This window comes from Ostreococcus lucimarinus, chromosome 21 (genome assembly GCF_000092065.1).
Source record: "Ostreococcus lucimarinus CCE9901 chromosome 21, complete sequence".
Taxonomy (NCBI): Eukaryota; Viridiplantae; Chlorophyta; class Mamiellophyceae; order Mamiellales; family Bathycoccaceae; genus Ostreococcus; species Ostreococcus sp. 'lucimarinus'.
In genome coordinates this window covers 268,470-294,453 of record NC_009375.1, presented here as the reverse complement: position 1 = coordinate 294,453, position 25,984 = coordinate 268,470, and the positions used below count along the sequence as shown (strand labels likewise).

The 25,984-nt window shown below is 58.1% G+C and overlaps 16 protein-coding genes across 16 annotated transcripts; 8 read left to right on the top strand and 8 right to left on the bottom strand.

Moving 5' to 3' along the window:
* Positions 1–67: 67 nt before the first annotated feature.
* OSTLU_19280 (predicted protein) lies at positions 68–1,066 on the bottom strand (the record flags this gene model as incomplete). The annotated part of the gene is made up of 1 exon (XM_001422825.1): positions 68–1,066. One exon carries the CDS (start codon positions 1,064–1,066, stop codon positions 68–70), a length of 999 nt encoding a protein of 332 aa, XP_001422862.1.
* Positions 1,067–1,554: 488 nt separating this feature from the next.
* OSTLU_29791 (predicted protein) lies at positions 1,555–2,007 on the top strand (the record flags this gene model as incomplete). The annotated part of the gene is made up of 1 exon (XM_001422915.1): positions 1,555–2,007. One exon carries the CDS (start codon positions 1,555–1,557, stop codon positions 2,005–2,007), a length of 453 nt encoding a protein of 150 aa, XP_001422952.1.
* A 60-nt stretch (positions 2,008–2,067) lies between these two features.
* OSTLU_19278 (predicted protein) lies at positions 2,068–3,180 on the bottom strand (the record flags this gene model as incomplete). Its single annotated transcript, XM_001422824.1, has 1 exon — positions 2,068–3,180. The coding sequence occupies one exon, from the start codon at positions 3,178–3,180 to the stop codon at positions 2,068–2,070; it is 1,113 nt and encodes a 370-aa protein (XP_001422861.1).
* A 937-nt stretch (positions 3,181–4,117) lies between these two features.
* OSTLU_29789 (predicted protein) lies at positions 4,118–4,744 on the top strand (the record flags this gene model as incomplete). The annotated part of the gene is made up of 1 exon (XM_001422914.1): positions 4,118–4,744. The coding sequence occupies one exon, from the start codon at positions 4,118–4,120 to the stop codon at positions 4,742–4,744; it is 627 nt and encodes a 208-aa protein (XP_001422951.1).
* Positions 4,745–4,913: 169 nt separating this feature from the next.
* OSTLU_89893 (predicted protein) lies at positions 4,914–6,821 on the top strand (the record flags this gene model as incomplete). Its single annotated transcript, XM_001422913.1, has 1 exon — positions 4,914–6,821. A coding segment is annotated over one exon (1,908 nt), but the record flags the coding sequence as incomplete, so codon positions are not given.
* An 86-nt stretch (positions 6,822–6,907) lies between these two features.
* OSTLU_52061 (predicted protein) lies at positions 6,908–8,824 on the bottom strand. Its single transcript, XM_001422823.1, has one exon. It carries the CDS (start codon positions 8,795–8,797, stop codon positions 7,034–7,036), a length of 1,764 nt encoding a protein of 587 aa, XP_001422860.1. The 5' UTR covers positions 8,798–8,824; the 3' UTR covers positions 6,908–7,033.
* Positions 8,825–9,081: 257 nt separating this feature from the next.
* On the bottom strand, positions 9,082–11,463 carry OSTLU_597 (predicted protein; the record flags this gene model as incomplete). The annotated part of the gene is made up of 2 exons (XM_001422822.1): positions 9,082–9,809; positions 9,858–11,463. Coding segments are annotated over 2 exons (2,334 nt in total), but the record flags the coding sequence as incomplete, so codon positions are not given.
* A 525-nt stretch (positions 11,464–11,988) lies between these two features.
* On the top strand, positions 11,989–12,552 carry OSTLU_36770 (predicted protein; the record flags this gene model as incomplete). Its single annotated transcript, XM_001422912.1, has 1 exon — positions 11,989–12,552. The coding sequence occupies one exon, from the start codon at positions 11,989–11,991 to the stop codon at positions 12,550–12,552; it is 564 nt and encodes a 187-aa protein (XP_001422949.1).
* Positions 12,553–12,618: 66 nt separating this feature from the next.
* Positions 12,619–13,974, bottom strand: RACK1B (Receptor of activated protein kinase C 1B, component of 40S small ribosomal subunit; the record flags this gene model as incomplete). Its single annotated transcript, XM_001422821.1, has 2 exons — positions 12,619–13,628; positions 13,937–13,974. The coding sequence occupies 2 exons, from the start codon at positions 13,972–13,974 to the stop codon at positions 12,701–12,703; spliced, it is 966 nt and encodes a 321-aa protein (XP_001422858.1). The 3' UTR covers positions 12,619–12,700.
* Positions 13,975–14,292: 318 nt separating this feature from the next.
* On the top strand, positions 14,293–15,939 carry HXA3502 (predicted protein; the record flags this gene model as incomplete). Its single annotated transcript, XM_001422911.1, has 1 exon — positions 14,293–15,939. The coding sequence occupies one exon, from the start codon at positions 14,293–14,295 to the stop codon at positions 15,937–15,939; it is 1,647 nt and encodes a 548-aa protein (XP_001422948.1).
* Positions 15,940–16,057: 118 nt separating this feature from the next.
* OSTLU_19270 (predicted protein) lies at positions 16,058–17,132 on the bottom strand (the record flags this gene model as incomplete). Its single annotated transcript, XM_001422820.1, has 5 exons — positions 16,058–16,131; positions 16,183–16,354; positions 16,430–16,861; positions 16,931–16,992; positions 17,045–17,132. The coding sequence occupies 5 exons, from the start codon at positions 17,130–17,132 to the stop codon at positions 16,058–16,060; spliced, it is 828 nt and encodes a 275-aa protein (XP_001422857.1).
* Positions 17,133–18,262: 1,130 nt separating this feature from the next.
* On the top strand, positions 18,263–19,297 carry OSTLU_29781 (predicted protein; the record flags this gene model as incomplete). The annotated part of the gene is made up of 1 exon (XM_001422910.1): positions 18,263–19,297. The coding sequence occupies one exon, from the start codon at positions 18,263–18,265 to the stop codon at positions 19,295–19,297; it is 1,035 nt and encodes a 344-aa protein (XP_001422947.1).
* A 119-nt stretch (positions 19,298–19,416) lies between these two features.
* OSTLU_29780 (predicted protein) lies at positions 19,417–20,814 on the bottom strand (the record flags this gene model as incomplete). The annotated part of the gene is made up of 1 exon (XM_001422819.1): positions 19,417–20,814. The coding sequence occupies one exon, from the start codon at positions 20,812–20,814 to the stop codon at positions 19,417–19,419; it is 1,398 nt and encodes a 465-aa protein (XP_001422856.1).
* Positions 20,815–21,520: 706 nt separating this feature from the next.
* On the top strand, positions 21,521–22,492 carry OSTLU_29779 (predicted protein; the record flags this gene model as incomplete). The annotated part of the gene is made up of 2 exons (XM_001422909.1): positions 21,521–21,658; positions 21,851–22,492. The coding sequence occupies 2 exons, from the start codon at positions 21,521–21,523 to the stop codon at positions 22,490–22,492; spliced, it is 780 nt and encodes a 259-aa protein (XP_001422946.1).
* A 430-nt stretch (positions 22,493–22,922) lies between these two features.
* Positions 22,923–24,200, top strand: OSTLU_29778 (predicted protein; the record flags this gene model as incomplete). The annotated part of the gene is made up of 1 exon (XM_001422908.1): positions 22,923–24,200. One exon carries the CDS (start codon positions 22,923–22,925, stop codon positions 24,198–24,200), a length of 1,278 nt encoding a protein of 425 aa, XP_001422945.1.
* Positions 24,201–24,263: 63 nt separating this feature from the next.
* OSTLU_19266 (predicted protein) lies at positions 24,264–25,769 on the bottom strand (the record flags this gene model as incomplete). The annotated part of the gene is made up of 2 exons (XM_001422818.1): positions 24,264–25,103; positions 25,263–25,769. 2 exons carry the CDS (start codon positions 25,767–25,769, stop codon positions 24,264–24,266), a joined length of 1,347 nt encoding a protein of 448 aa, XP_001422855.1.
* Positions 25,770–25,984: the final 215 nt, after the last annotated feature.

Below are 25,984 nucleotides of genomic sequence, written 5' to 3'. Positions count from 1 at the left end.
GGATTGTTTTATTTTATTTTTTAATGCTGCTGCAGCGCGACTTGATTTGCTTTTCAACGCGGTGCGGTCACGCGCGAATCGAAGACTCGGATACAATCTCGCAATCCTCACCGTTCACTGCGAGAGTCGACAAGCGTAAGGATTGCGCCGAGCGCGTGCGCACATTGAATCCGATCCGCTTCGTGGAGTACAACGCGATGTACGCGTCGTATCCGCGATCGCGCAACTCGAAGACGCGACCGTCCTCCGGCGCGTACATCGTGCGCGCGTCCGCACCGTACGCGCTACTTGAGTATAACACAACACCATCGCGCGCAAACTTGAACAAAATCTTCCACCCGCCGCTGATGCTTTCACCCGATGCGAGCACGATGTAAATGTCCATGCCAAACTCTGAAGATCCGTCTGCTTGCGGGCTCTCCCATCGAATATCCGTTCTCGCGACGCACCGCGGTTGATTCGGTGGCGGTGGCGAAAGTGGCGGTGGCGAAGGCGGCGGAGGCGAAGGCGGCGGCCGTTGTAAAGGTGGGGAAGTCGTCGACGCCGGCGCCGGCGTTGAAGTTGTCGGGTCGTTCACGGCGTTGAAGTTGTCGGGTCGTTCTCTCTGACGTTTGGCTAGAAATTCAACGACAGGATTCTCTACGATCTTACCCTCGATTTCGATGCTTTCGCGCGCCAACGCCTTCAACATCAGCGTCGACGTTGATTCCAACACTTCCATCGCCTGTCGCCTCGCTTCGTACGTTAGCTCTTCCTCGCGCGCCAGCGTCGTCGCCGCCCGCGCCGCGGCCTCCATCGAAACCTTCCCGCGCGCGCTCGCGTCGAAATCCAAGTCCGCGCACACGCCCCATTTTCCGTCCTCCTCCGCCACGCACCACAGCGCCCCGTCTCGTCCGTAGGGCACGCACTCGTTCACGAAGACGTCCTCCGCGAGCTCCAGCGGCCATTTGCACGAGCGGCCGTCCGCGGTGAACGTCGTCGCGCGCGCGCCCTCGATCGCGAGCGCCGTCGAGACGACGAGCGCCGCGCGCGCGATCGTCCGCGCGCGCTTTTTCGCGCGCGCCATCGCGCGATCGAGCGTCGTCGCGGCGTCGAGTGAGGCACGAGGATAAGAACAGTCACAAAAACAGTCACAAAAGGCGAACAGTCACACGATCGCCGCGCGACGGCGAAAAATTTCGAGTTCAAACCGCGCGCGCGCGCGAACCGCGACGCCGCAGCGCGTCGCGCGCGCGCGTCGGCATGCGCGCGGACGAATCGCTCGAAAGCGCGTGCGTGCGCGTCGTCCTCGGACTCGTGGGTAAGCGCGCGCGGACGCGCGGCGGTGCGGATGAGAAGGCGAGCGCGAGCGGGACGGCGTCGTCGTTCGACGCCGCGCGGTGTCGCGAAATCGTGCTCGAACAGCACGCGAAGCGCAGAAAGGTGAGAGGAGGACGCGTGGGTTCGGTGCGCGGCGTCAGAGACGCCGACGTCGATGATTTCGACGAGGACGACGAGGACGAGGATGATTACGCGCGCTTGACGGAGGCTGAAGTCGAGCGCGTGTTGCTCGCGATGCAAGACGCGATGGAACGAGAACTCGCGAACGAAGAGCGATTGATGAGCGAGCGCGCAGAGGTAGAATATCGCGAAGACGAGGAAGAACAGGAGCGGTTGACGCGGGCGATTGAGGCGTTTGAGCGATGGAAATTTCCCGAGGCGGAGGACGTCGGCGAGAACGCCGAGTCGAGCGGCGAAGACGTCTTGTGTCCGGTGTGCGCCACGAGACGGGTGCTTTACAACAGGCACGTGTTATTTTGCGCGTGTGGGGACTTTAGAATCGCGCGTGCCGATGAAAACGTAGGGTTGACGTACTTGAAGCGACGTTTGGCGGAGACATTTGAGGCACACGTCTCACGCGGGTGCGGCAACGCTGGTGGGCTTCGGTTTAGCGTGCGCGATGAGTACGGTTTAGATGCGTGCGTCGCAAAGTGTGAAAGGTGTTCGTTTTTAGAGATTGTGATGTAGATTGTAGAGTGCGTAGAGATTACTTGCTTCTCGTGTTTTACAGCTCGCGCGCGTTGCGTACTACTTTGCGTTCAGTGCTTCCTTTTCATCCCTCGCGGTGATAATCAAAGCAAATATATCTTCATCCGTCAACTTGTCTTCGTTGTGAAGTCGGCGAATGTGGTGCGCGATATTTTCATCGGTGTAGCCGAGCGCGACGCCGACCAAGGCTTGCTGAAACGCTCCTGCGATGTTTCGCGTCGCCTGAACGCCCATGGAGACGAGCACGTTCGCGGTTTCCTTGGCGGTCTCGCGATAAATTACCGCTGTGATGCCGTTGGAGAACTCGGGGTTACCATCTTTATCCTCTCCCACTTGATACCTCGCTTCTGAAAGTCTCATTGAAATAGACGCATCCTGCGTCAACATGTCCTCAAGCGTCGCCGCTGCGAACGGGGCGCGAACGCTATCTTCGAGCGCATCCGTCCAGTCGCACACGATTTGCATCAACACCACATCTCGGTGACCGTGTTTCAGCGCCAAGAGTTCCCCCGTCATCTTCGTCGCGCTCTCCGTGGGGTCCTTGATGACTCGCCTCGAGTGCGCGCCGTCGCCCTCCGTCCAAAAGCGCGGGTTCTTCTTCACCGCTTGTTCTAACCCATTCAACGTCAGCGCCTTATCCACGCTCGAAACCAGCGTTAAAGCATCGCTTTCCCGTTCGACCCGTCGCTCGTACGACTTAATCGCGCGTTTAAACTTGTCCGCGTCTCGCACGTTTTTCAGCCTCGTCAGCGGCGTTCGCTCGTCCAGCAACGCTCCCGAGATCCCAATCCGCGCCTGATTCGCCCCGCCCTGATCCAATATCTGCGCCTTCTTCCCCTCTAACTCACCCTCGACGAGCTGTCGTCCACCCGTGCTCATCCCCACTCGCTTCACGACGAACCACCGCAGCGCGTCTCGCGTCTCGTCTTCATCCGCGCGATCGCGTCCGCTCCCATCCGCCGCTTCCGCGGTGACGCGCAGCAAGTCCCCGACCGTGGCCATCTCGAGCACCTCGCGAGATCGCGCGACGACGGGATCCAGGTCTTCGCTTCCGCTCGTCATCGTCGCCGTCGCCGTCGAAGACGATGTCGTTGACGATGACGATTGATTCGCGCGGTGCGGCGGCATGAACGCGTCCATGCCGTCCGACATCGCGCGCACCGTTCCCGCGCGCCTCGATCGACGCGTCACGCGCGTCGATCGCGCGAACGCGGCGTCGCGCGCGACGCAACGAAGCGATGTCATGACGATCGCGTCCCGCTCGAAATATCTCCCGCGCGTCACTCAATGAAGCGCGCCGCGCGCGTCGGCGCCTGCGTCTCCGCGTTGGTGGCGCTGATCGCGATAACATACGACGCCGCGTGCGTCCGCCCCGCCGTCGAGCGCGCGTTCGCGAGCGATGCGGCGCGCGCGAAGGCGATGAAAACGCTCGGGCTGGTAACGGCCGCGAACGAACGACGCGACGCGCGCGACGCCGCGCGCGTGCGCGTCGAAGCGCGAAGGGCGTTTCGAAGAAAAGCGTTAGAGCATCATCCCGATAAGCGCGCGCGCGGGACGAGCGCGAGGGAGTTCGTGGACCTGGTGCGCGCGCTGGAGACGCTCGCGCCGAGGACGCGCGGCGAACGCGAACGCGAACGCGCGGGGGAGCACTGCGCGACCGCGGTCGCGAAGACGGCGACTCGGATGCGGTCAGTGATCATCGAGCGCTTGCGCGACGCGCGACGCGTTGGGAAGTGGATGGGATCGATGGGAAGACGAAGCGCGCGAGTGGACGCCGGAACGCCGGAACTGGAATCGCCGCGACACGACGACCGGGACGACGACGACGACGACGACGCGAGCGTCGACCTCGAATCGTTCTGGAACAGGGCGAAGTTATTATTAGACGACGATTTAGACGACGATTTAGACGTAGACGTAGACGTAGACGACGCAGAAGACGACGATTCGCCGTATCCGCGAGCCACGGCGCTGTAATACCAAAAAACGGCGGCGGCGGCGGCGCACTTCGAGACGCGTCCGCTTCCCGCGACGCTCTGCGAAAGCGAAGCGCGCGAACGTCGAAGTAGAAAACGTAACGCACGACGCGATGGGGTCGCAAAATCGCACGAACAAGGCGCGCACGAAGCGCGAGGCGGTGCCGAACAACGCGAAGGCGCGCAAACAAATCGCCAAGTTGGAGAGCGCGAAAAAGCCGGGAATCACGTACGCGCAGAAACGCAAGGCTGAGAAGGCGGCGCGAGACACGTTGAAAATGTCTGGGAACAGCGCGCGAGCGTCGAACGACCAAGCGATGCGACGGGAAGGTGGGGTGAAATACGGGGCGTTGGAAGTCAGGTACAGGGCGCTCGCGAAGAAGCTGCGGCAGATTGAAGACTTGGAGCGAAAGCGAAGCGAGGGCACTCGCATGGATGCGCAACAGACGAAGAAGCTGAAGCGTAAGGAGTACTTGGAGGCGGAGATGAAGAATTTGGAAAAGTTAATCTCTGGCGAGGCCGGGGACGAGGAGGAAGAGGACGAAGGGGAAGACGACGAAGAAATGTCCGAGGAGGACGAAGAGGAAGATGACGACGACGACGACGACGACGAAGAGGAGGAAGAAGACGAGGATGATGAAGAGGAGGAAGAGGAAGACGAGGACGAAGACGAGGAAGAGAGTTCAGAGGAAGAAGACGAAGACGAGGACGAGGAAGAAGACGATTCGGAATCAGAATGAAGCGTCGAGAGTTGCATTGCAATGCTAATACCTATCATCACTAGAGAACGCCAGAGTTGACGAGACTGTCGATGAAGTTTGAGTTGAATTCTGTTTCGCTGAAAATGTCACTACGCGCGCGCGCGCGCGCTGAAATTTCCTCCCGCTCGGTTCGGCGCATGAGCAACAAGTGCTCGAGCGTTTCGGCGAAGGTCGCGAAGGTTGCGAAGGTCTGCGCAACCTTGCGTTAGAAGGTGCGGCGCGTTCGGTCATCGAAGGATCTCTTGAATCTTTGCCTACTCGAGCTCCTTACGAAGTTTTGAGAATCATGAGCCTCGTCCTCGAGAATCTTTGCATGTCTGCAAGCGGCAACCACGAGTTGCGCATTTGCCTGAAAGAGTGGCAAAATGTGCTTGAAGCAGCGAGACGCCAAGGAGATTGGGCTTTGCAGGCAAAAGCGGTGTGCGATCGACTGCAAAACTCGCTTGGCGAAATTTCTCAGCGCTATATTGACGCACTTCAGCCGACGGCACAGAGCATGGGAAACAAGCTCGGTGTGGATGGACACGTGCTCGACCTGTTCTCGGAAGAAATCATCCGTGGAACTGCAGCGGCGCCACTTTCTCAAATGCTCAGAGTTCTCGACCCAGTTATTCGTAATGTTGCGAACATGGGCAGCTGGCAAATCGTCAGTAACGCCGAGTGTAGTGGCGTGATTGTTTCGGTCGCATCCCTCGCCGATGTGCAAAATGTCAAGTATTCTCAACCGACTGTCATTATTGCCGACCGCGTTGGTGGCGAAGAGGACATTCCGGTTGGCGTGGTCGCGATCGTTACTCCTGATATGCCAGATGTGCTGTCTCACTGCGCCGTTCGCGCCCGTAACGAAAAGGTTCTTTTCGCTACTTTGTTTGACGTGAATGTTCTAGAACAGATGAAAGCCATGACCGGGAAATCCGTGCAACTCAAGCCGTCTGCGCAGGGCGACGATTTGCAATTCGATGTTGTCGACGGCATCATCGGTACCGACGCGGAGGTCATAGCAACATCGTCGAGCGATTCCGTTTCGAGTGACATATCGATCATCAAACGTCCGTTTCAAGGAAAATTTGTCGCCACGTCATCAGAGTTTACCCCAGAGCTTGTCGGCGGCAAATCTCGAAACTTGCAACTCCTTCGCGGTCGAGTCTCAAACCTCATAAAGTTACCGCCGTCCGTTGCGATGCCTTTTGGTACGTTCGATGCAGTTCTTGATGTCCCTGAGAATGCAGGCGCAAAGAGACAAATTGCAGAGTTAGTCAAACAACTTGAAGCGTACGACTCCACAGACGGCGTTGGCTTCAAAGCACTCATTGCGGAAGTCAAGGCATGTATCGCCACTTTAAAACCGACGGCCGACCTGTCGAAAAGTTTGAAAGTCGCCTTCGAAGCCGAATCACTCGGTTGGCCGGGAGATCTCGTGACGAGCGCTCAAGGTCAAAAGGCATGGAAGACGATTCTTGGCGTATGGGCAAGCAAGTACAACGAGCGAGCCGTTTTGAGTTGCAAAAAGGCAGGGCTGAATCACGCCGATTTGTCCATGGCTGTGCTTTGTCAGCCCGTCGTTCGTGCGCGATACGCATTCGTACTGCACACAGTGAATCCACAAAACAACGACAAGAGCGAAATTTACGGTGAGCTTGTGTGTGGTCTGGGCGAAGCGCTCGTCGGTAACTTTTCTGGTCGAGCATTGTCATTCAAGACATCCAAGAGCAATTTGGATAATCCGACCGTCGTCGGGTTCCCTTCGAAGTCAAAAGGACTTTTCATGGAGCAAGATTCACTTATTTTCCGATCCGATAGTAACGGCGAAGACCTGGAAGGGTTCGCCGGTGCGGGCTTGTACGATAGCATCACCATGGAGGAGGCAACGTTGAAAAACGTCGACTACTCCACCGACAGCCTCATTACGGACGAAACCAAGCGACAAAAGCTTTTAGCGACCATCTCCAAGGTTGCACTAGAGATTGAGACACTTTGTGGGTCTCCTCAAGACATTGAGGGCGCGATATCTGAAGATGGGCAGCTCTACATCGTTCAAACGCGACCTCAAGTGTAGATGCCCGCGCGCGCGGGCACCCATCAAGTATACATCTGCAACGCGCTTCAATTAGTAGTTATTGTAAACTTAACGCACGCTAATGATAACGTGAAAGTGAGTCCGAATTTTATTTGACAAAACCGCTATCGAACCGTGATGTACGTACAGTAAATGGAGTGTTGTTATAAGCGCAAGATGCGAGTTTTAAGGCGACCGAGTTACGTGTCAAATCACGCGACGGTTCCAATCTTCGCGTCTGGAGAGAGATATTTCTTCAAGACGTTCGGAGGGTGGAGCATGTTGAACTCTTCAGTGGCATCCTTTCCGGCGAAGAGCATGATCGCTTTCTTTCCACCTGGATGATCGGGCAAGAAAGTCGTGAGATCGTAAACGGCGCCCTCGATGATGACCCAGAGGTCGCCCTCGGAGTTGTGCTTCGCGATTTCATCCATGGTGATAGCGCGAGCACCGCCACCGCTAGACACTGGCGCGGCGGACGCCGTGCTCATGGATGGGTTGATCTTGTCGTTCAAGTTAGCGACGCGATTAAGAGCGACGGATTGACCAGATCTAAGCGCCTTGATAGCCGTCGCCATGAGGTGTCGAGAAACTGAGGCACCCGCGACGCGACCAAAGACGACGCAATCCAACAGAGAGTTACCACCGAGTCGGTTACGGCCGTGAATACCCCCAACGACCTCGCCCGCACCGTATAAACCAGGAATCGGTCCTGACGACCCGACGATTTGCGAATCAGTGTTGATGGCGAGTCCACCCATGGTGTAGTGCACGACGGTGCACACGATGGCGGAGTGAAAGAAATCATTCATTTCGAACGGAGCGTTGGTGAAAAACTTTTTACCGAACGGACACTTCTTCGTTCGAGCGGCTTCGTTGTACTTGGCAAAGGTGTCGGCGAGCTTTTGTGGACTGATGCCCATTTCTTTTGCAACTTCGGCACCCGTATCGTGACGCTTCATGATGCCTCGCCCGACGTAATGCTTGCAGTGCCATTCGATCTCCTTTGAAGCCTTGCCGTTCAGAATCAAACGGAAAGGCCCTTTGTTTCTGTTCATTTCACCACTGACGTAGTCTCGTCGACCGAGCTCATCGGCGAATCTGTTCCCGTCTGCGTCCAGGAGGATGCCTCCGACGCCTCGAAGCGCCTCGGCGGCTAAGAACTTCACCTTGGAATCTGGCTCTGAAGGGTTGACTAATCCGGTAGGATGCACTTGCACAGACTCCATATCGATCGTATCCGCTCCGACGGCCAAGGCCATCTTGATTCCATCCCCCGTGCAGTGGTCACCGTTCGTCGTCGGCAGCGCCTGCAAGTCGGGTCGGTACTTTTTCAACAACGAGTCTGACTGGTAATCCGCACCGAAACCACCGGTAGCGATGACGACTGGACCGTACTCTTGATGTAAAGCGCCACCCTTCTCGTATTCCACCCCGATCACGGTACCACTTCCGTCCTTTAGCAACCGCTTTGCCTCGGCTTTGGTCACGATTCGCGCAATTTCCCCATTCGTCTCCTCCATAATCTTCTCCAACCCCTCCATCAGGGCGTACGTGATCGTGAACCCTGGGAACCGCTCTTTGCCTCGATGCGTTCGCGGGAACGAGTGCCCACCGAGCTGCGCGACGAGGGACAAGTCAAGGTTAAACTTTTCCATCAACCAATCCACGCTCGAACCGCTTCCTTGCGCCAGCACCTTTGCGAGCGGCACCGTGTGTGCCGGCGCTTCGGTGTGCCCGACGCCCGCCGCGCCCTTGATGATATCATCTTCAAACTTATCAGCGCTGTCGGGAATGTTCAACCGCGCCTGCGTCTTCGTCAACGCTCCGTTAATCCCACTCGTCGCCTTCGTGCTGTTCCCGCCCAGGAAGGAACATTTGTCGAGCAACACGACGCGCGCGCCGTGTTCGATGACGGTGTGCGCCGCGGACAGGCCCGCGAGACCACCGCCGATGACGATGACTTGATCAGCCATGTCGACGGCGAGTCTGACGACGCACGACGACGCGTTATGACGACGAACACGCGCCGCAATCCGATCGCGATTATTTTTAACGACCTCGCGATGGGACGTCGGTCGAGGTTCGCGAACCGCGCTCGGCACCGGGACGAGATTTTAGAGACTGTGCTCGACAAACGACGCGATGAAGTCGTCGAGGGGGGAGAGAGTGGAGCGAAAACGACGCGATGACAACACAAAAATAGTATAATGTTACATCACGCCGCGAGCTCTGTCGCGAGCGCGCTCAAGAGGACGTCGCACGCGTCTTTGGACGTCGTCGGCGCGCACATGAGGTAGACGACGTTACCCAGAGGACGCGCTTGGATGGAGTGGGGAAGAAGACGCATGACGACGTCTCGAGCGGCGTTGGAGCTATAACCACCTTCACCTTCGACCTCGAGCTCGACGGCGAGGACACAACCCTGACCGATGACTCGGCGAACGTTGCTCAAAGTGGAAATTTTCTTCAACGCGTCCTCGTCCCAGAGCTCGCGAAGCACCGACGTAGGCTCGCCCGTACTCGAAGACTTTGAGACGATCACGTTGCGATTTTTCGCGGGGTCTTTGTACATAGAAAGCGCTTTCGCCGCCACGGCGCATCCCATGGGGTATGCCGTGTACGAGTGCCCGTGTAACAAGCCCTGGGCTTTTCCAGGGCCGTAAAAAGCGTCGAAGACATCCGCCGTCGCGAGCGTGGCTGACATGGGAATGAGCCCACCAGTGAGAAGTTTTGCGTAGCACGAAATATCGGGTTTTTCGCCTATGATTTCCCACGCACCTTCCGTGCCTAATCGCCAAATGCCAGCAAATACCTCGTCCAAGACGACTGGAATCTTTCGCTCGCGGCACGACTTCATGAGAATGTTTTGAAACAACGGATCAATCAAAACCATCCCACCTGCACCGTGAAGCACGGGTTCCATGATTAAAGCCCCGACGTGACCCATGTTATTATCCTTGGCGTCTTTCGCGGCGCGTTCTAAGACTTTGTCGATCGCAATTTTGTATTCTTTTGCGAGCGGGCTGTCGAGACGCGCAGCGATGTTGAAAGCCGCCTCCTTGCTAGTCCAACTGGTGTTCTCATCCACATCTTTGCCTTCGCGGAAGAGTCGATCGCCGTCGTTCAATAATCCATCACGCGGCAACGCCACGTTCCAACGTCCTTCTCTGATCGCTAAACTCGGAGGCTGAAGGAACAGTCCGCGAGGTTGGTACCAGGGCGTTTGCATTGGACCCGTAAAAACGCTCGGTGATTGCATATCCATCGCACCGAGAGTATCACCGTGATACGAACCATCCAATGCTATTATTCGCAGCGGAGGTAAGTCATCGGCTCCTTTGTTGACGAGATCTTTCGCTCTCTGATTGCCGTCTTTAGACACAAAGCCTGCGTCGACGTAAAACTTGCGAAAAGCCATTTTCAACCCAACCTCTGTCGCAGTCGATCCGTTGTCGGAATAAAATGCTCTAGCTGCCCAACCTTTCCCAGGTCCTTCTAATAATGCCGTCGTCGCGTCCACGGCGGGCTGGTGCACGTTTTCTGGAAACATCGCGTGCCCGAATCGTCCCGCCGCATGCGTCGCGGTGCGAACCAACTCTTGCTGCAATTCTGGACTCAAACCTTGCGTCCACCAACTCGCTGAACCATCAAAGCGAAGTACTATGGAGCCATCTTTCGATGAGTGCGTGTTTTGGGCGTAGATTGCGAAATCTTCACCATATCTCCCATCGATCACCGTGACGGCGTCGCGCTCCACCATCGCGTGCTGCGTAAACGGCCACCAAATCTTCGTCAGAGCCTCGTCTGGAAGACTTTGCAGAGTTTTGATGCGATCGTCGTGCCATTTTGTGATGTATTTCAGTAAATCGTCGAACGTGTGCTTTGAGTCTTCGAGCCAAGCGTCCGCTTGTCCTTCTGGGGGCAGAGGCGGAAGCGCCCAGACGCGGGTTTCGCTCGGCAAAATCTTTGCCATGGCTTTGTGATTGGCCAAACCATCATCGTCCGCCATGACGATGGCGACGATGTCGTACCCTCTCGCGTGCAGTGATTCGTACGCGGCCGTGGTGGCAGATATCCCGCCCAAACGCCCGTCACCCACGAGTATGGCTGGCAATCGTAGCCCGCGCAAAAGCTCGCATTGCAGCGTTCCCGACGGCCCCGGACTCGCCACCCCTCCCGCGGTTTCGACGAGCGCCAACGCTCGCTGCTGCCCCGATTCGTTCGCTCGCATTTTTTCCGCGAATTCTCTCAAATATCTCGACGTCGCTCGCACGATGTCATCGTCTAAAACGCCTCTCCCCTCCTCCGCCGCGCTCACGTGCGGCCCCGCGGGGCGTCGCCACGCAAACTCGGTGTGCGCCCACGCCCCTCGATCGCCCTCTAATCCTTTCCTCGCCGTTTCTCCCGCCGCCACCGCCGCGTGTTCGCCCATGCTCTCCACGCCACCGCTCACGCGCGCCACGAACGCGGCGTCTGAATCTTCTGGGAATCCCGTCTGCACGGGTTTCACGAAGAGCGTCCCCGCCTCCGCGCTCCGCGCCGCGCGCGCCAGTCCTCCCGACACCAGCGTCTTCCCGACCGCGGTGTTCGCCCCCCACACCGCGAACGCGGCGCACGTCAGTTCGACGTCCCGCGCCGCCCGCGTCGCCAGCGCGCGGCGTCCCGCGTCCCGCTCGACCCGTCGCTCGCGCGCGCGCGGTAACCGCCGCGCCGTCGTCGTCGTCGTCGTCGTCGTCGTCGCGCCCGTCGTCGCGCCCGTCGTCGCGCCCGCGCATCGTCGCGCGAGCGCGCGCATCGCGTCGCGTCGTCCGCCTCGCATCGCCCTCGACCGCGCCGACGTCGCGATGTGACCGCGGAGAGAAGAATGGATGCGTGGATGGATGGATGAACAGATGGCGCGATTGGGATTCGGGGCCGATCGATCGACACTCGCGCGCGTCGTTCGCTCGCGATGCGCGCCGACGACGAGGACGATGCGATGGCGTCGATGACGCCCGACGACGGCGCGGTGACGCGGTGCGCGACGTCGATCGCGACGACGAAGACGCTCGATCGCGACGCGCTCGGCGAGGCGCTCGAGGCGCGCGACGCGATGCGCGTGACGAAGATACTGCACGCCATGGAGCGCACGGAGGGGTTCGAGTGCGCGGCGGAGGTGCGCGCGATGGTGGAAATATTCGCGCACGGCACGCTGCGCGAATATCGCGCGCGAGCGGCAAACGAAAAGTTGCCGACGCTGACGACGCGCGAGGAGGCGAAACTGAAGCGACTGTCGACGTGCGCGCTGTGCGCGGAGGGAGGGACGATCGCGTACGTACGATTGATGCGAGAGCTGGAGTTCACGAGCGAACGCGCGATGGAAAAGTTCATCGTCGACGAGTGCCTGGGAGAAATCGTGTGGGGAAGGCTCGATCCGAAAAATAAAGTTTTACGGGTTCGACGCGCGAAGGCGAGAGACGCGCGAGCGAGCGCGCTCGACGGCGTCATCGCGGACGTCTCGCGGTGGCACGCGATAACGGAAACGATGTTGGCGAGTTTGAATGAGCAAATTGCGTACGTGTCGAGTGAAAAAGCGGAATCACTGGCGCGCGAGGACGAGCTCAACGCCGCGATAGAGGAGACGAAGAAACAACTCAAAGCCGCCGAGCCGGACGTCGCCGAGCGCGTCGACGAGGACGAGGACATGGACGAGGACGGTCCGAGCACGGGCGTGAAACGAAGACGATAGCTACGTCACGATTAGATGCGGCGCGATGATGTGTAATTTTAGTTGAATGCGCGTTTAGGAATTTGGTTTGAGCAGGCGTTGCTTCGTTCAATTACACAGTCTCGCTATTTGCTAAGAACGTGAACGAAAGCCAGTAAGCGTGAGCCGCTTACATCATGCCGGTGCCCACGGAACCGACCGACCAAACGCGAATGACGTTATCGGTGTAGCCCGTGTAGAGGGTGGAACCGTCCGCCGACCATTGGAGGGAGGTGCAGTACGGTTGTTGGGACTTCTTGCCAACCGGCGGGAACTCCGGGCGGAGCTCGTCGACGATGGACTTGGATTCGAGGTCCCAAATCTTGACGCAGGACTCGGTCGCCGCGCACAACCAGTAGCGGTTGGGGGAGAAGCACAAGCCGTAAATGATGTCACCCGCATCGAGGGAGTACAATCGCTTGCCCTCGCCGAGATCCCAAAGCATGGCGACGCCATCCTTGCCGCCGGAGGCGCACAAGGAACCGTCCGGAGAGACGGTGACGGCGTTGATGTAGCCGGTGTGACCAACAAGGTTGGTGCGAATCTTGCAGTTGGTGAGGTTCCAGACCTTGACGAGCTTATCCCAGCCCCCAGACACGATGATCGGGTTGGAGGTGACCGGGGAGAAGCGCACGCACGACACCCACTCGGAGTGCGCGTCGGCGTCTTGAATCGTGTACTTGCACTCGCCGAGCGTGTTCCACAACTTGATCGTCTTATCCCGGGAGCCGGAGACGATTTGGCGGTTGTCCACGGAGAAAGCCACCGAAAGGACATCCTTGGTGTGTCCGACAAAGCGTCGGGTGGTGGTACCGGTGTTAAGGTCCCACAATCGAAGGGTGCCGTCCCAAGACCCCGAGAGCGCGAATTGCCCGTCCGAGGAGATGACGACGTCTTGCACGAAGTGCGAGTGTCCGTGAAGCGATCGGCGCGGGTAACCGTAGTTCTCTTCCTCGCGCGTCAGGTTCCAAAGGATCACCGTCTTGTCTCGCGAGGACGACAAGAGAATGTCAGAGTTATCCAACGGAGTCGCGATGGACGTGACCCAGTTTTCGTGCCTGCGCGGAAATGAAAAAAACGTGTGGGTTAGTGTCGTCGTTCGACGTCGTGATCGAGCTCGTCGAGCTCGAGTCCGTTTCGCGTGAACGGTCACGCGCTCGAGACGACGCGCGTTCGACGCGTGAAATAATCATCGCACGAACGCGTCGCCGTCGTCGCGCGTCCCATCGCCGCGCGCCGCCGCCGCGAGCGTCAACGTCCGCCTCGTTCGATGGCGCAGACCCTATTCCACGAACGATCGGTTCGCCGCGCGTTCGCCGTCGACGCGACGCGACGCGCGCTCGGATCATCGATTCGCGCGACGCACCCCTTGAGCACGCCTCTGAGCTGCATTTGAGTCGCCATGTCGCGCGTCGAACGCGTCGCGTAGAGGCGGACGTCGTCGCGCGCGCCATCCACCCGGTCGCGCGCGCGGGTGATTGTGATGGTCCGTGTGTTTGACACCGCGGGCGGTCTCACGACGTCCCGACGCGCGCGGTCGTTTCAAACCGCGACGACGACGACGACGACGACGACGACGACGACGACGACGACGGGCGCGAGTCGCGCGTGAACGCACGCGAGTGAGCGCGCGCACGACCGTCGAGGACGCGCGCGACGGGAACGCGGACGCGGAGGTAACGCGACGCATCGGCATCGGCGTTCGGCATCGCATTCGGCGCCATGGCGAGCGCGCTCGTGCCGAAACGGCGACGGGTGGCGACGGAAAACGCGATGACGAAGCTGAGTGGGAACGGGGAGTCGTGCGCACTGTTTAACTGTAACTATTGCCAAAAGGACATCTCGAACGTGGTGCGCGTACGGTGCGCGGAGTGCGCAAACGTGGATCTGTGCACGGAGTGCTTCGCGGTCGGCGTGGAGCCGCACCCGCACAAGGCGTATCATCAGTATCACGTCATCGACAACATGTCGTTTCCGCTGTTCACGCGAGATTGGGGGGCTGACGAAGAGTTGTTATTGCTGGAGGCAGTGGAGATGTTCGGGTTGGGGAACTGGACCGAGGTGAGCGAACACGTCGGGACGAAGACGCGCGCGCAGTGTCACGCGCACTATTTTGAAGTCTACGTCAAGTCTCCTTGCGCGCCGTTACCGGATATGTCGAAGATTTTAGGAAAAGGCGTCGCGCGTATGACATCAGACGAGCTCAAAGCGGAGGCGGAGCAAAAGGCGAACGAAAATAAGGATGTGGAGGAGGAGGAGAAGCTTCTCGAATCGCTTGCTAACCCGAACGCAGTGAAGACGGAGGGCAACGTGCAGGAACTCACAGGTTACAACATCAAGCGCAATGAGTTCGATCCCGAATACGACATGGATGCCGAACTTCCCCTGGCGGAGATGGAATTTCGCGAAAACGACACCGAAGAAGACGTCCAGATGAAGCTGCGAATGATTGAAATCTACAACAGCCGGCTTCAAGAACGAGCGAGAAGAAAACAATTCATTCTCGAACGCAATCTGCTGAACGTGAAAAAGCAACAAAACGTGGAAAAGAAGCGTTCACAATACGAGCGCGACTTACACGGCACCATGCGTATATTTGCACGCTTTCTCACGAGTACCGAGTACGACGTCTTGCTCGAGGGTCTCGCCGCGGAGCACCGAATCCGAACCCGCATCACCGAACTGAAAGAGTACAGACGCAATGGTATTCATACCATCGCAGAGGGCGAGGATTACGATTTGGAGAAGCGTCGTCGTGAGACGGAGTTCGCTCGTCTACACGCGATCGAGCATCCAACTAGCAAGAACATAGCCAGAGCGAACAAGTTCATCGTGCGAGATGCCACACAAATCAATGAGCAGTTGACTCGCATGAACGACGAAGACAAGACGGTATCCGTGATCCCGACGCCTCGTACGTCGAGCTTAGGTCCTCGCCGTCGAATGTACTTGTCACTTGATCTCGCCGATCTTCCAGGCGTAGACCTTTTGAACGACGACGAAAAGGAGTTGTGCAGGAGCTGTCGCTTATTGCCTGTGCAGTATCTCTCGATGAAGGTGGAGTTGATGCGAGAGGGTCTCAAGTCCGAAAAGCCGCTCAACAGAAATCACGTTCGGAATATGTTCAAAGTAGACCCACTCAAGGCTATTCGTGTGTATGAGTTACTCCTACAGCACGGCTGGGTGTTGGAAGACGGCTTCGTGAACCCAGGTGAGGATGAAGACTCCGAACCTGCGCCGAAAAAGTCAGCCAGCGCAGACGAGGAGGAAGACGAGGAGGACGATGAAGTAGATTACGAAACCGACGATAACGACGAAGACGAGGACGAGGAAGACGACGAGGAAGAGGATAGCGAGGAAGACGATTAGCATGAGACGTTTTCTCCTCATTAGATTTTACAGTGCTGTAGTGACATATGACGGGAGTCATTTATTATTAATTTTTTCCCCAGCGTAGAAGCGATCGCCCCGTGCTGCCTGTCGTCTACTACGTGAATTTCACTCTGTTTTGAGGGTCCATGCTTTCTTTGATTCCACGATACACCAATCCAAGCGAACGGCCTGCGTTAGAGAGAGTAAGTCGATGCACAAAATAATTAATTTCAAACGCACCAATTAATGTCACCAGTAACCAAGAAGCCACCCGGCTGCAGTTGTTCAGTGCGCTTCTGAACAAGGGAAGGCTCACATCAGCGAGTTCTATTATCATAGAAACAGCTAAACGAAATCCCTTCACCTTTGCGAGCTCTGGCTGGCGACAAACGTGAATTTTCCTCGTCACGAGCTGTGTGAAAAATAATTAATTTCAGCGACAAATTAAAAAATTAATTCAAACGCGCCGTCGCGCGGAGATACGTACCTCGCCGTTTGCATTCATGCCCCACAATTTATGCCAATCTTCGTACATCGCGACCACGTCGTAATAATTGCGTGCAAGCCACGTGCGCAATGATGTTTCATTTCGAAATTTTTCCAACGAACGTGTGCTCTTCAAGCGAACGCTCAACGCGTCTCTGAACGGTGGAATGCGCACGACCGCTCCTGTGTCCTCCGTACGTGCGACTCCACCATTTACAGGCGCTTGTAGCCCGCTTTCACGCGCACACGTCACGTAAGCACACGCCACGGAGTCGGCAATATTTAATACCACGTCCTGCAAAACCGAAACGCACACCGAAGCCATAGGAGAATTGAAGAATTCCAGCACCGGTTCGACGTCTTGAGTGTTAATTTTCGTCGATTTCTCAACGACTTGAACGCTTTCGGAAATATTGTCCGTTCGATTGGAGTTCTGCGATGATTGAAATAATTCAGAATAATTAAATAAATATTTGTGAAGCTCAGCGAAAGTTAGACGTACCTTGGCCAAATACATCATCACTCCGGCATACAAAGCCATCTTACTTCCTTCAAGTATTTCTCCTGTGAAAAACGCGATCAGCTCGGTCGAAGACGAAAGCGAGATCATACGTACCGTTCTGCCAAATTTTTTCATCGGCCACGTCTCCGGCCACGCGAACCACCCGAGCGCACCGCTCCTTGGCGCCGATGTCAAGCGCCATCGAATTCATCCAATCATTCGCGGAGACCCTAGCCACTGTTTGAATGAGTTCACGCAAGCTTCCGTTGCTCTCTTCTATGTTCTCGAGCCCTTCTTTAAGCGCCAAGAGCACCACCCCTATGAGTTGTGCCCTGGCGCCGTCGTTGAGCGCCTGCAATTCAAGTTGCGGGGACGTGCCTTCTACCCCGCGTGAGTCCCACCAACCAATCGCTACGACGTCGCCTCCGACACCAGCTAACCCTTGACCCGCGGCGTGGAATATATCATCTCTTCCCGCGTCGGGCTTAAGCAAACTCTCCACGCGCGCCTGGGTGAGCTCTGCGGCTCGCGTTCTCGAGTTTGTCTTCGCGGCGTCTAACGACTCGTTTTCCCGCTCGATTTCGACAGTATCGTCGTGTCCAAGCAGTATTGGTAACGCCTTCGATGCCTACGAATGAAAATAAATCGGTCAGCCTCAATCTTCGTCGCGTTTGCGCTCGTTTGCTTCACCGAGAGCGTGCGGCGAGAGGCAACAAAACCACTCTTGACATCGCTCTGTCGGCGCGCACCGATCGATTTTAGGTCCGAATCTCGCGCTTGTCGATAACGTACCCTTTGAACGAACGTCTCCAACCCGTTTCTCGCCGCGTCGACGAGATCGACGCCGATTTGCGCCCGTCGAACCGTTTCTAACCTGCTCCCGCCGCGACGCCCACGCCATCCTCGGCGCGCCGTCGGTGCGCTCGCGAGCGATCGCGACGACGTCGAAACCGAGAGCATGTTCGTGTGGACGCTTTCGCAAATTTCGCCGCGCGCTGTGACGCGCGCGCGGTCTCGCGCTCTGGTTCGGCGCTTCAACGGTCGCCACGAACGTCGCTTCGTTCGCGCGCGCGGCGCGCGGGGGCCGACGCGGCGTTTATCGCGCGCGTACCGTGTTTGCAGATAGTTCTAAATTGTCTTTGAGTGCGTGATTTTTCGACGACGATTTCGTAGGGTTGCGCGCCCTCGAGACGCCCACGAAATCGCTCGACGCGCGTTCGTTTTGGCGTTCGTTCGTTCGAAATCGACTCGACGCGCGTCCACGTCGACCGCGCGCGTGATCGGCGGTGCGCCCGCAGACGGACGCGCGCGGCGCGCGTGCGGACGAATATCATGCACGTCACCAACGTCGGCGGTTCGTTAACCACCGCCGTGTGTCTGTCTCTCATCGCCTGGTCCGTGCGCGTCTTGCGAAGCGCCAAGCACAGAGATCGAGCGAGACAGCGAACGACGTCGAGCTCGCAACCGACGGTGAAATTGAACAAACAGACGTACGGGGTGCTGAGTGCGAAAGCGTTTTGGATGTTGGTTCAAACGAAACCGGTGAAATACTTGCTATTAGACGTCAGACCGAAGAGCGAGGACGGGGGGGCGACGGCGGTGACGAAGCTGAGCGACAGACTCGCCGTGACGCACATCTTACCGGAAGAGTTGGCGAACTTGTTGCGCAATCGTAACACACTGTGGAAGAAGAGATTTCCAAACATTCCCGTGCCGAGTTTAAGGACGACGATGATTTTTGTGAGCACGCACGGGCATAGCTCGTCGCACGCCGCGGCGCTCGCGACGAGCCTGGGATTCACGCGGTGCTCCATCGTGGACGGCGGACTCGCCGCGGCGGTACCTCTAGCACACTTCGACGAACCCGCTGTGTTTTCATCAGGGAAAGATCGAGCTCTGAGCTTCGACGCGGTGTTACTTCTCCTGGAAACGGTGAGAGACGACGGCAATGCGCTGGGACTAGTGATTTTGGACATTCGAAGGTTTGACGAGCGCGCGCTTTACGGAACACTCGAGGGGTCAACGCACGTCCCGGTGGATCATCTGCCCAAAGCAGTGCATATGAACGATGAAGAGTGGGTGCGGATGTTCCGATTTCACAAGCCGACGTCGGATAATCTCATCTTGTTGCATAGCCGAAGCAGTAGTTCCGCGGCGTGGGCGAAGCAGCTGCTTTCAGACGCCGGTTTGCACAACTGCCATTCTTACGTCGACGGCGCGTATGCCGGTCCTGATGGGACTTTAAGAAGTTACGAGGCATACGAAGAGGGTGGTGCACCCCCGGAGCCGGTGAGTATCGGACAAAGTGTGACGTTTAATCGAACGAGCGCCGAGCGAGAGTTGCTCAACTTGAGAATTCGTGTGTAGTTTGTAAGTTAGAATTAGATCAAAACAATGATGAGGCGGAGGTGTAAGTATATCACAATAATCGTATTTCTGTCGTTTGCTCGTTTGAAGTCAACAAGCGCGTAAGGTAAGTTATAATTCTAATTGATGGCTGGCGAAAGTTGCGGGTTCGCGAACTTCGGAAGTAAAACGTCGTCGATTTGCTCCGCCGTGCCCATGTCTCTGACGAATTTCCAGAACGCGACGAAAATGCCGGGAAGTGTTCTGTATGACGAGTAAGGAATGCCCATCTTCGCCGCTTCTTCCGCGACAATTTTCGCGATCGCGGGGTAGTGCACAAAGCAAATCGCCGGGAACAGGTGATGCTCGACTTGCAAGTTCAGACCGCCGGTGAAAAAGTTTCCAATCTTTCCACCCCAGTCAGCGCTAGTCACCAACTGCTGCACGCCCCAATCTCTTTCCCACGCCTCTCCACCGGTATCTTCAGGGAGTTTGGCCTCGGGCACGTTGTGACTCACCGCGAACGTACACGCGAGGACGACTCCTTGGCACGCCATGAAACCGACGATGCCGGCGACGACGGCGGAAGCCGCGTGGCTCATCAAAGGTGCAGCCAACAAACCGAAGTGCACAAACTTGCCGATAACTACGGTGGCAAGTTCCCAAGTGGTCGCCCCGTGGAGCTTTGCGCCTTCGGTATCGCGAGTGAACAAACCGACGATGTCGCCGACTTGGAACGCCACCTGCAACAACGGAAAGGCCAAGAACATGTACCAGTGCTGGAAGCGGTGGTACCACGCCTTGGGACGACGAGCGTCGAAACGCAAGAGAGGCATGGCGGTGTACACGTCTTGATCCATAGCATTGTCGTTGCAGTGAATGTGGTGGCTCACCTGGTGGTGGTATCGCCACATCAAAGACGAGCCGCCGATGAGATCGTTCGTCAAACCGAGGACGCCGTTGACGGCGGGCGACGGTGACATCGCCCCGTGATTGGCGCAATGCTGAATCGTGAGCCCGATCCACGCACCAGCTAAGCCAAGGAGGCAACCCGAGAGAAAGCCCGGGATGGTGGCGTACACACCGTACGCAAACGCGGCGAAAGACAAAATCGTTATCGTCGCGTGGTCGCCACCCATTCTGTGTTTGTTCTTCCCTTCTTCCGGGAAAAGTTCCTCGCGAACGCGATTGCGGATGTTGTTGTACAGCGGCGAATCGTTCGGTCTCGGTGACTTCGCCACGGCGTCGACCGGGAACCCCTCGAGCTTGGGTAACATCCTGAAGCGCGCCGTCGCCACCTCTGGTCGCAAGTGATAGGATTCCATGAGCGCCGTGCAGTCGCGACCGATGGCGAGGTTCAACAACCAGTTCCCGCCCGGATGCTTCTCAAAGAACGGTCCGAGGTCGTACGCCACGTCTCGAAACACCGTCCACTTCACCTTTTGCCACTTCTCATCGTTCCACGGATCCTCCATCCCCGGCGCCGCGACGTCCGGGCGCGGCAACCTCAGCGCCTCGCGTCTCGCCTCCAGGGACATCATCTTCTCCCCCTCCTCGCCCTCGACGCTTCTTTCGACGACCGCGGCGTTCCCTTCGCCCTCGATCGATCGCGGAACGATCGCATACCTCCCCGATCGCGCGCGCCGCGCGTCCGCGCGCACCGCGCTCGTCGTCGCGCGCGTCGTCGTCGCTCGACGGCGATAATCACACCTCGCGCTCGACGTCGTCGTCGTCGCGAACGCGCGCGCGACGGTGCGCATGGCGGGCTCGATCGCTCGGCGCGGATTCGTGGCGTTCGGATCCGTCTCGGGCGCTTCGCGCGTTCGGGCGTTCGAGCGCTCGCTGTCCCGGACGCGCGCTGTGACGAGCCGACGCGACGACGCCGACGCGACGACGCCGCGCGCGGATCGGATCGCGTGACGTCGGTCGGGGCGCGTCGGGCGTCGAGGGACTCGTTCTCGAGTCGAGACTCGTCGATGGGATCGGTGTGGTCCGTGTGTATCCATTCAATCGCACCATCGGTCGCATCGTCCGATCGCGACCGCTCGCGACCGCTCGCGCTCGCGCTCGAGGCGGACGCGCGGGACGCCGCGGGACGACGACGAGACGACGATCCGACGACGCGACGACGCCCGGCACAGCGACGCGCGTCGTCGTCGTCGACGTCGTCGTCGACGAGTCGCGAGCGTCGTCGACGCGCGCGCGTCGTCGACGCGCGAACGCGACGCGCGCGCCGTCGACGCCATGGCGCTGGATAGGGCGCTCGCGACGCGCGCGCGCGCGAGCGGGGCGTCGACGTCGACGTCGACGCGCGACGCGAGCGGACGGCGACCGGGACCCGGCGCGCGAGGACGGCCGGCGAAGGGGCGCGGACGGGGGAAGGTGCGCGGCGACCGACGCGACGCGACGCGCGCGCGACGCGCGTCGATCGGGACGGGACGGGACGTCCGAGGCGCGGTTTTCGCGCGATGGGGGGGGACGGCGACGTCTAAAACCGCGAGCGACGCGCGAGAAAGGCGCGAGTGCGACTCGATGGAATCGTGACACTGACCGACGGCGATCGCGCGCGCGCAGACGACGACGAACGCGGTTTTCGACGCCTTGAAGTTTGACCCGGACAGAGTGTCGGTGGCGTTCGACGCGAGCTCGACGCGGGTGGAACCGGAGTCTTTATTGCAGCGGCGTTACACGCTGACGCACAACGATGTGACGAGGAATTTGACGCTCACGGTAGGCGACGCGTTCAACGACGATCAAACGTCGATATGGTACACGAGATTGCTCAGAGACGAGGTGCTCGCGGAGTGGCGCGAGGACGGCTTGCACGTGTTTTGTCAGGTGAGCGCGAAGGAGGCTTGGTGGATACGATGGGCGGCGCCCCTTCGTTCGGTCGTGTTTCGTCAAAAATTACCGTTGGTGTTAGATACGTTGCGTTACGCCGAGAGAGAGCTACTGGCGACGTATCCAGAGTTGTTTGACAGTCCGGTGTACGTCAACTTTGGCTCCGCGGACGGACCGGGGGACAAGGAGTATTGGGGAGATTTCAGAACGGCTGGATCGGAAGAGACGCGATCGAGTCGAGTGACGTGCGCGGATGGTGCAGGACTGGATCCCAGAATAGCAGACAATGTTAGAAACACGATAATCACAGGGCGTGGTTCTCGCGTCGAGGTCGGCGGAGTGATTTTGGAAAACTCCCCAGCGCCTCCTCGCTAGCGAATGCGTTTTGAAGACCACGTCGTCGTCGTGCCGGCGGGCGAGCGACGCGGTCGAGTTTAGGACTTTTTATTACCACCTTTCTCATTAGTACTCATCATTCTTCGCACGATTCGAGCGGTGCGAGGAGCCAACGAGAGCTCGCCGACTTCGCAGCCGCTCTTCTGCTCGCCCGACGAGTGACCGCAGACCGCGCTTCGCACGCGCGTCTCGGTGCGTCGCTACCATGCGACGCTCGGCGTGTTCGCGCCAACACCGCGAGCTCTGTGAGAATTTGTTCTCGTTCGCGCACAGAGCGCGCGCACGAGCCCGCACATCGACCGCATTCGCGACGGTGGACGAAGCGTTGCGGGACTTCGTCAATCACGAAAAGAGCGGCGTCCCGCGAAACGCTGGGACGGATACGACGGACGGATTCGATCTCGGACGCATGCATAGATTGTTGCGAGACTTTGACGATCCACACAGGGCGTATAACACGATACACGTGTCGGGAACGAAGGGGAAAGGAACGACGGTTTCCGTGCTCGCGAGCGTCCTGCGCGCCGCTGGATTACGAATCGGCACGTATAAGAGCCCTCACGTGTATACCGTGGCGGAAAGGATTCGGAGTAGCGAAAGTGATGCGTCTGCACAAGTTCTCGACGTACTGCGCGATTTAGAGCGAGAGATAAAGTCTGCACAACAGCGTGAGGGCGGTCAGTTGTCGTACTTTGAAGTCCTCACGGCGCTCGCCTTTGCATACTTTAAAAAGGCAAACGTCGATTTAGCGCTCGTGGAAGTCGGTCTCGGGGGAAGTCGAGACGCCACAAACGTACTCGCGGCAGAAAATCTAGAAGCAGCGGTGATCACACACATAGGTGAGGAACACCTCGAAGCGCTCGGCGGTTCGATTGAGACAATCGTAGACGCAAAAGCTGGCATCGCGCATAAAGGTCGTCCGGTGTTTTGTGCCCCAAACGTGGACGAACGAATAACAACAATGTTGAAAACTGCGCTCCGCGCGCGTGGGGCGAACGTTATCGATAACGTATGCGTAGACACGCGTCTCGTGCGGTATCACGTGGAAGACTCGATCGCTTCGCAGGACGTCGACATCGACATCAAAGTGGATGGTAAAATAGCGTCCACCCTTTCGAACGTTCGAATTCCTCTCGCTGGGCCGCACCAGCGCGAGAACATAAGTCTTGCGCTTCGTGTTCTGTGGTGGCTTCGCGCTCAAAACAAAATCGACGCATCTCTGGAAGATATTCGAAGAGGCTTGGAAACGACGCGCAGTCCGGGGAACTTTGAAGTATTTGAGACGAGTGGAGGGCCCACGATGATTGCTGATGGCGCGCACACCAAAGGTTCCGCTCGAGTTCTCGTGAACACGATTCGTGAGGTTTATCCCGACCGAAAACTTTTGTTCGTCGTAGCGATGGCGGACGACAAGGATCACGGAGGATTTATTGAAGAGCTGTACAGGGCGGATCCCGTCGGTGTGGTGTGCACTCAAATGCAAGTCGCCGGCGCATCGTCTCGAACGACGCCCGCGAAGACGCTCGCGAAGGCTTATATCGGCCCAGCGCATGGTCCGACTCCCACCTCAGAAGATGATTTCGAGAAGGCCTTGAAAGGAGCGCTCTCGCGCGGCGACGACGAGATTGTCGTGGTCGTGACGGGATCACTTTACACGTTCAAAGCGCTTAGCAAGGCGTTACTGTAGAGACACCGTAGACGTAGACTAGCGTAGATTAAGTAGTTTAGTTACAGCCGCGTTAGACTAAATCTAGAACTCAGCGCTACCCGGGTAACGGGGGAAAGGAATGGCGTCACGAATGTTCTCCACACCTGTGACGTACTGAACGAGGCGTTCAAAACCGAGGCCGAAACCGGCGTGCGGCTGCGAACCGTATCGTCTCAAATCTAAGTACCACCAGTACGACTCCTTTTCCAAACCAACCTCTTCGATTCGGCGCTCCAAGACATCAAGGCGTTCTTCTCTTTGGCTACCACCCATCAACTCACCAACGCGGGGCACCAAGACGTCCATTGCGGCGACGGTTTTGTTGTCGTCGTTGAGACGCATGTAGAACGCCTTGATATCTTTCGGATAATCGCGCACGATCACGGGGCGATCTTTGAAGACTTCTTCTGAGATGTACCGCTCGTGCTCGCTCTGAAGATCCGATCCCCATTCGATTGGGAACTCAAACTTCTTCTTCGCGTTCAACACGTGCTCGACGGCTTCGGTGTACGTGATGCGCGCAAACTCTTGCGACGCGACGTTTCGAAGTCGCTCTCTCAGGTTGTCTTTGGAGATGTTCTTCTCGAAGAATTCAAGATCTTCGTCGCAGTGCTCGAGGACGTGGTTCAGGCAATACTTCAAGTACGCTTCTGCGCAATCCATGTCGTCGTTCAAATCCGCGAACGCGAGTTCGGGCTCTACCATCCAAAACTCAGCCAGGTGGCGCGACGTGTTGCTATTCTCCGCGCGGAACGTCGGACCGAAGGTGTAGATGTCGTTGACCGCGCAAGCCATGATTTCACCGTTCAATTGCCCAGACACGGTCAAATAAGACGGTTTGCCGAAGAAGTCTTGAGAATAGTCGATGGAACCATCCTTATTCTTCGGCAAGTCGGACGACGGGCGATTGTTCTTCAGCGCCTCGACGCTCGCCTTGAGATCTAAAAGCTTCGCCACGGCCTCATCAACTTGCTCTTTCGTCGCGTCTCCCGCTTTCTTCGCCTCCTTCAGGGCCTTCACCGCGTCACCCTGTGCCTTCACCATGGCTTCTTGCTCGTCCACGACCGAGGCCGGCGTCGTCCACTCGCCGGCGCCGAAGCCGTTCAACAGCGTCGTCACTTGAAACTGTTCCCCAGCGCCTTCGCAATCCGACGCGGTGATGATCGGCGTGTTGGCGTATAAAAACCCATGCTCTTGAAAGAACGTGTGCGTCGCGTACGCCAACTGATTGCGCACGCGAGCCACGGCGCCGATGGTGTTTGTGCGAGGTCGCAAGTGCGCGATGCTTCGAAGATATTCCAGCGTGTGTCGCTTCTTTTGCAGCGGATACGTCTCCGGATCCGCCGTTCCGATGACATCAATCTCCTCCACCGCCAATTCCGCCGCTTGCTTCCCTCCCGGACTCGCCACGAGTTTCCCCTTCACCCTGAGCGCCGCCCCCGTGGAGACGCCGCCCGCGTCGAGCGCGTCCCACGCCGCGCTTCCCTCGTTCACCACCGCTTGCATCCCCGAGATCGCGCTCCCATCGTTCAGGTCGATGAACGCCATTCCCTTCTGCGTCCGCACCGATCGCGCCCACCCTCGCAGTTCCAACGCCTCGCCCACGCGCGACGCCCCCCCGTCGTTTCCCTTCACGCGCGCGATGCGCTCGGGTCGTCCGTACGTCGCCCGCGTCGCCACCGCGCGCGCGCTCCGCGCGTGTTTGATCGCTCCCGGCGTCGCTCTCGCCCGCATCGCGAGCGCACCGAGTCGCGCGCCGAGTC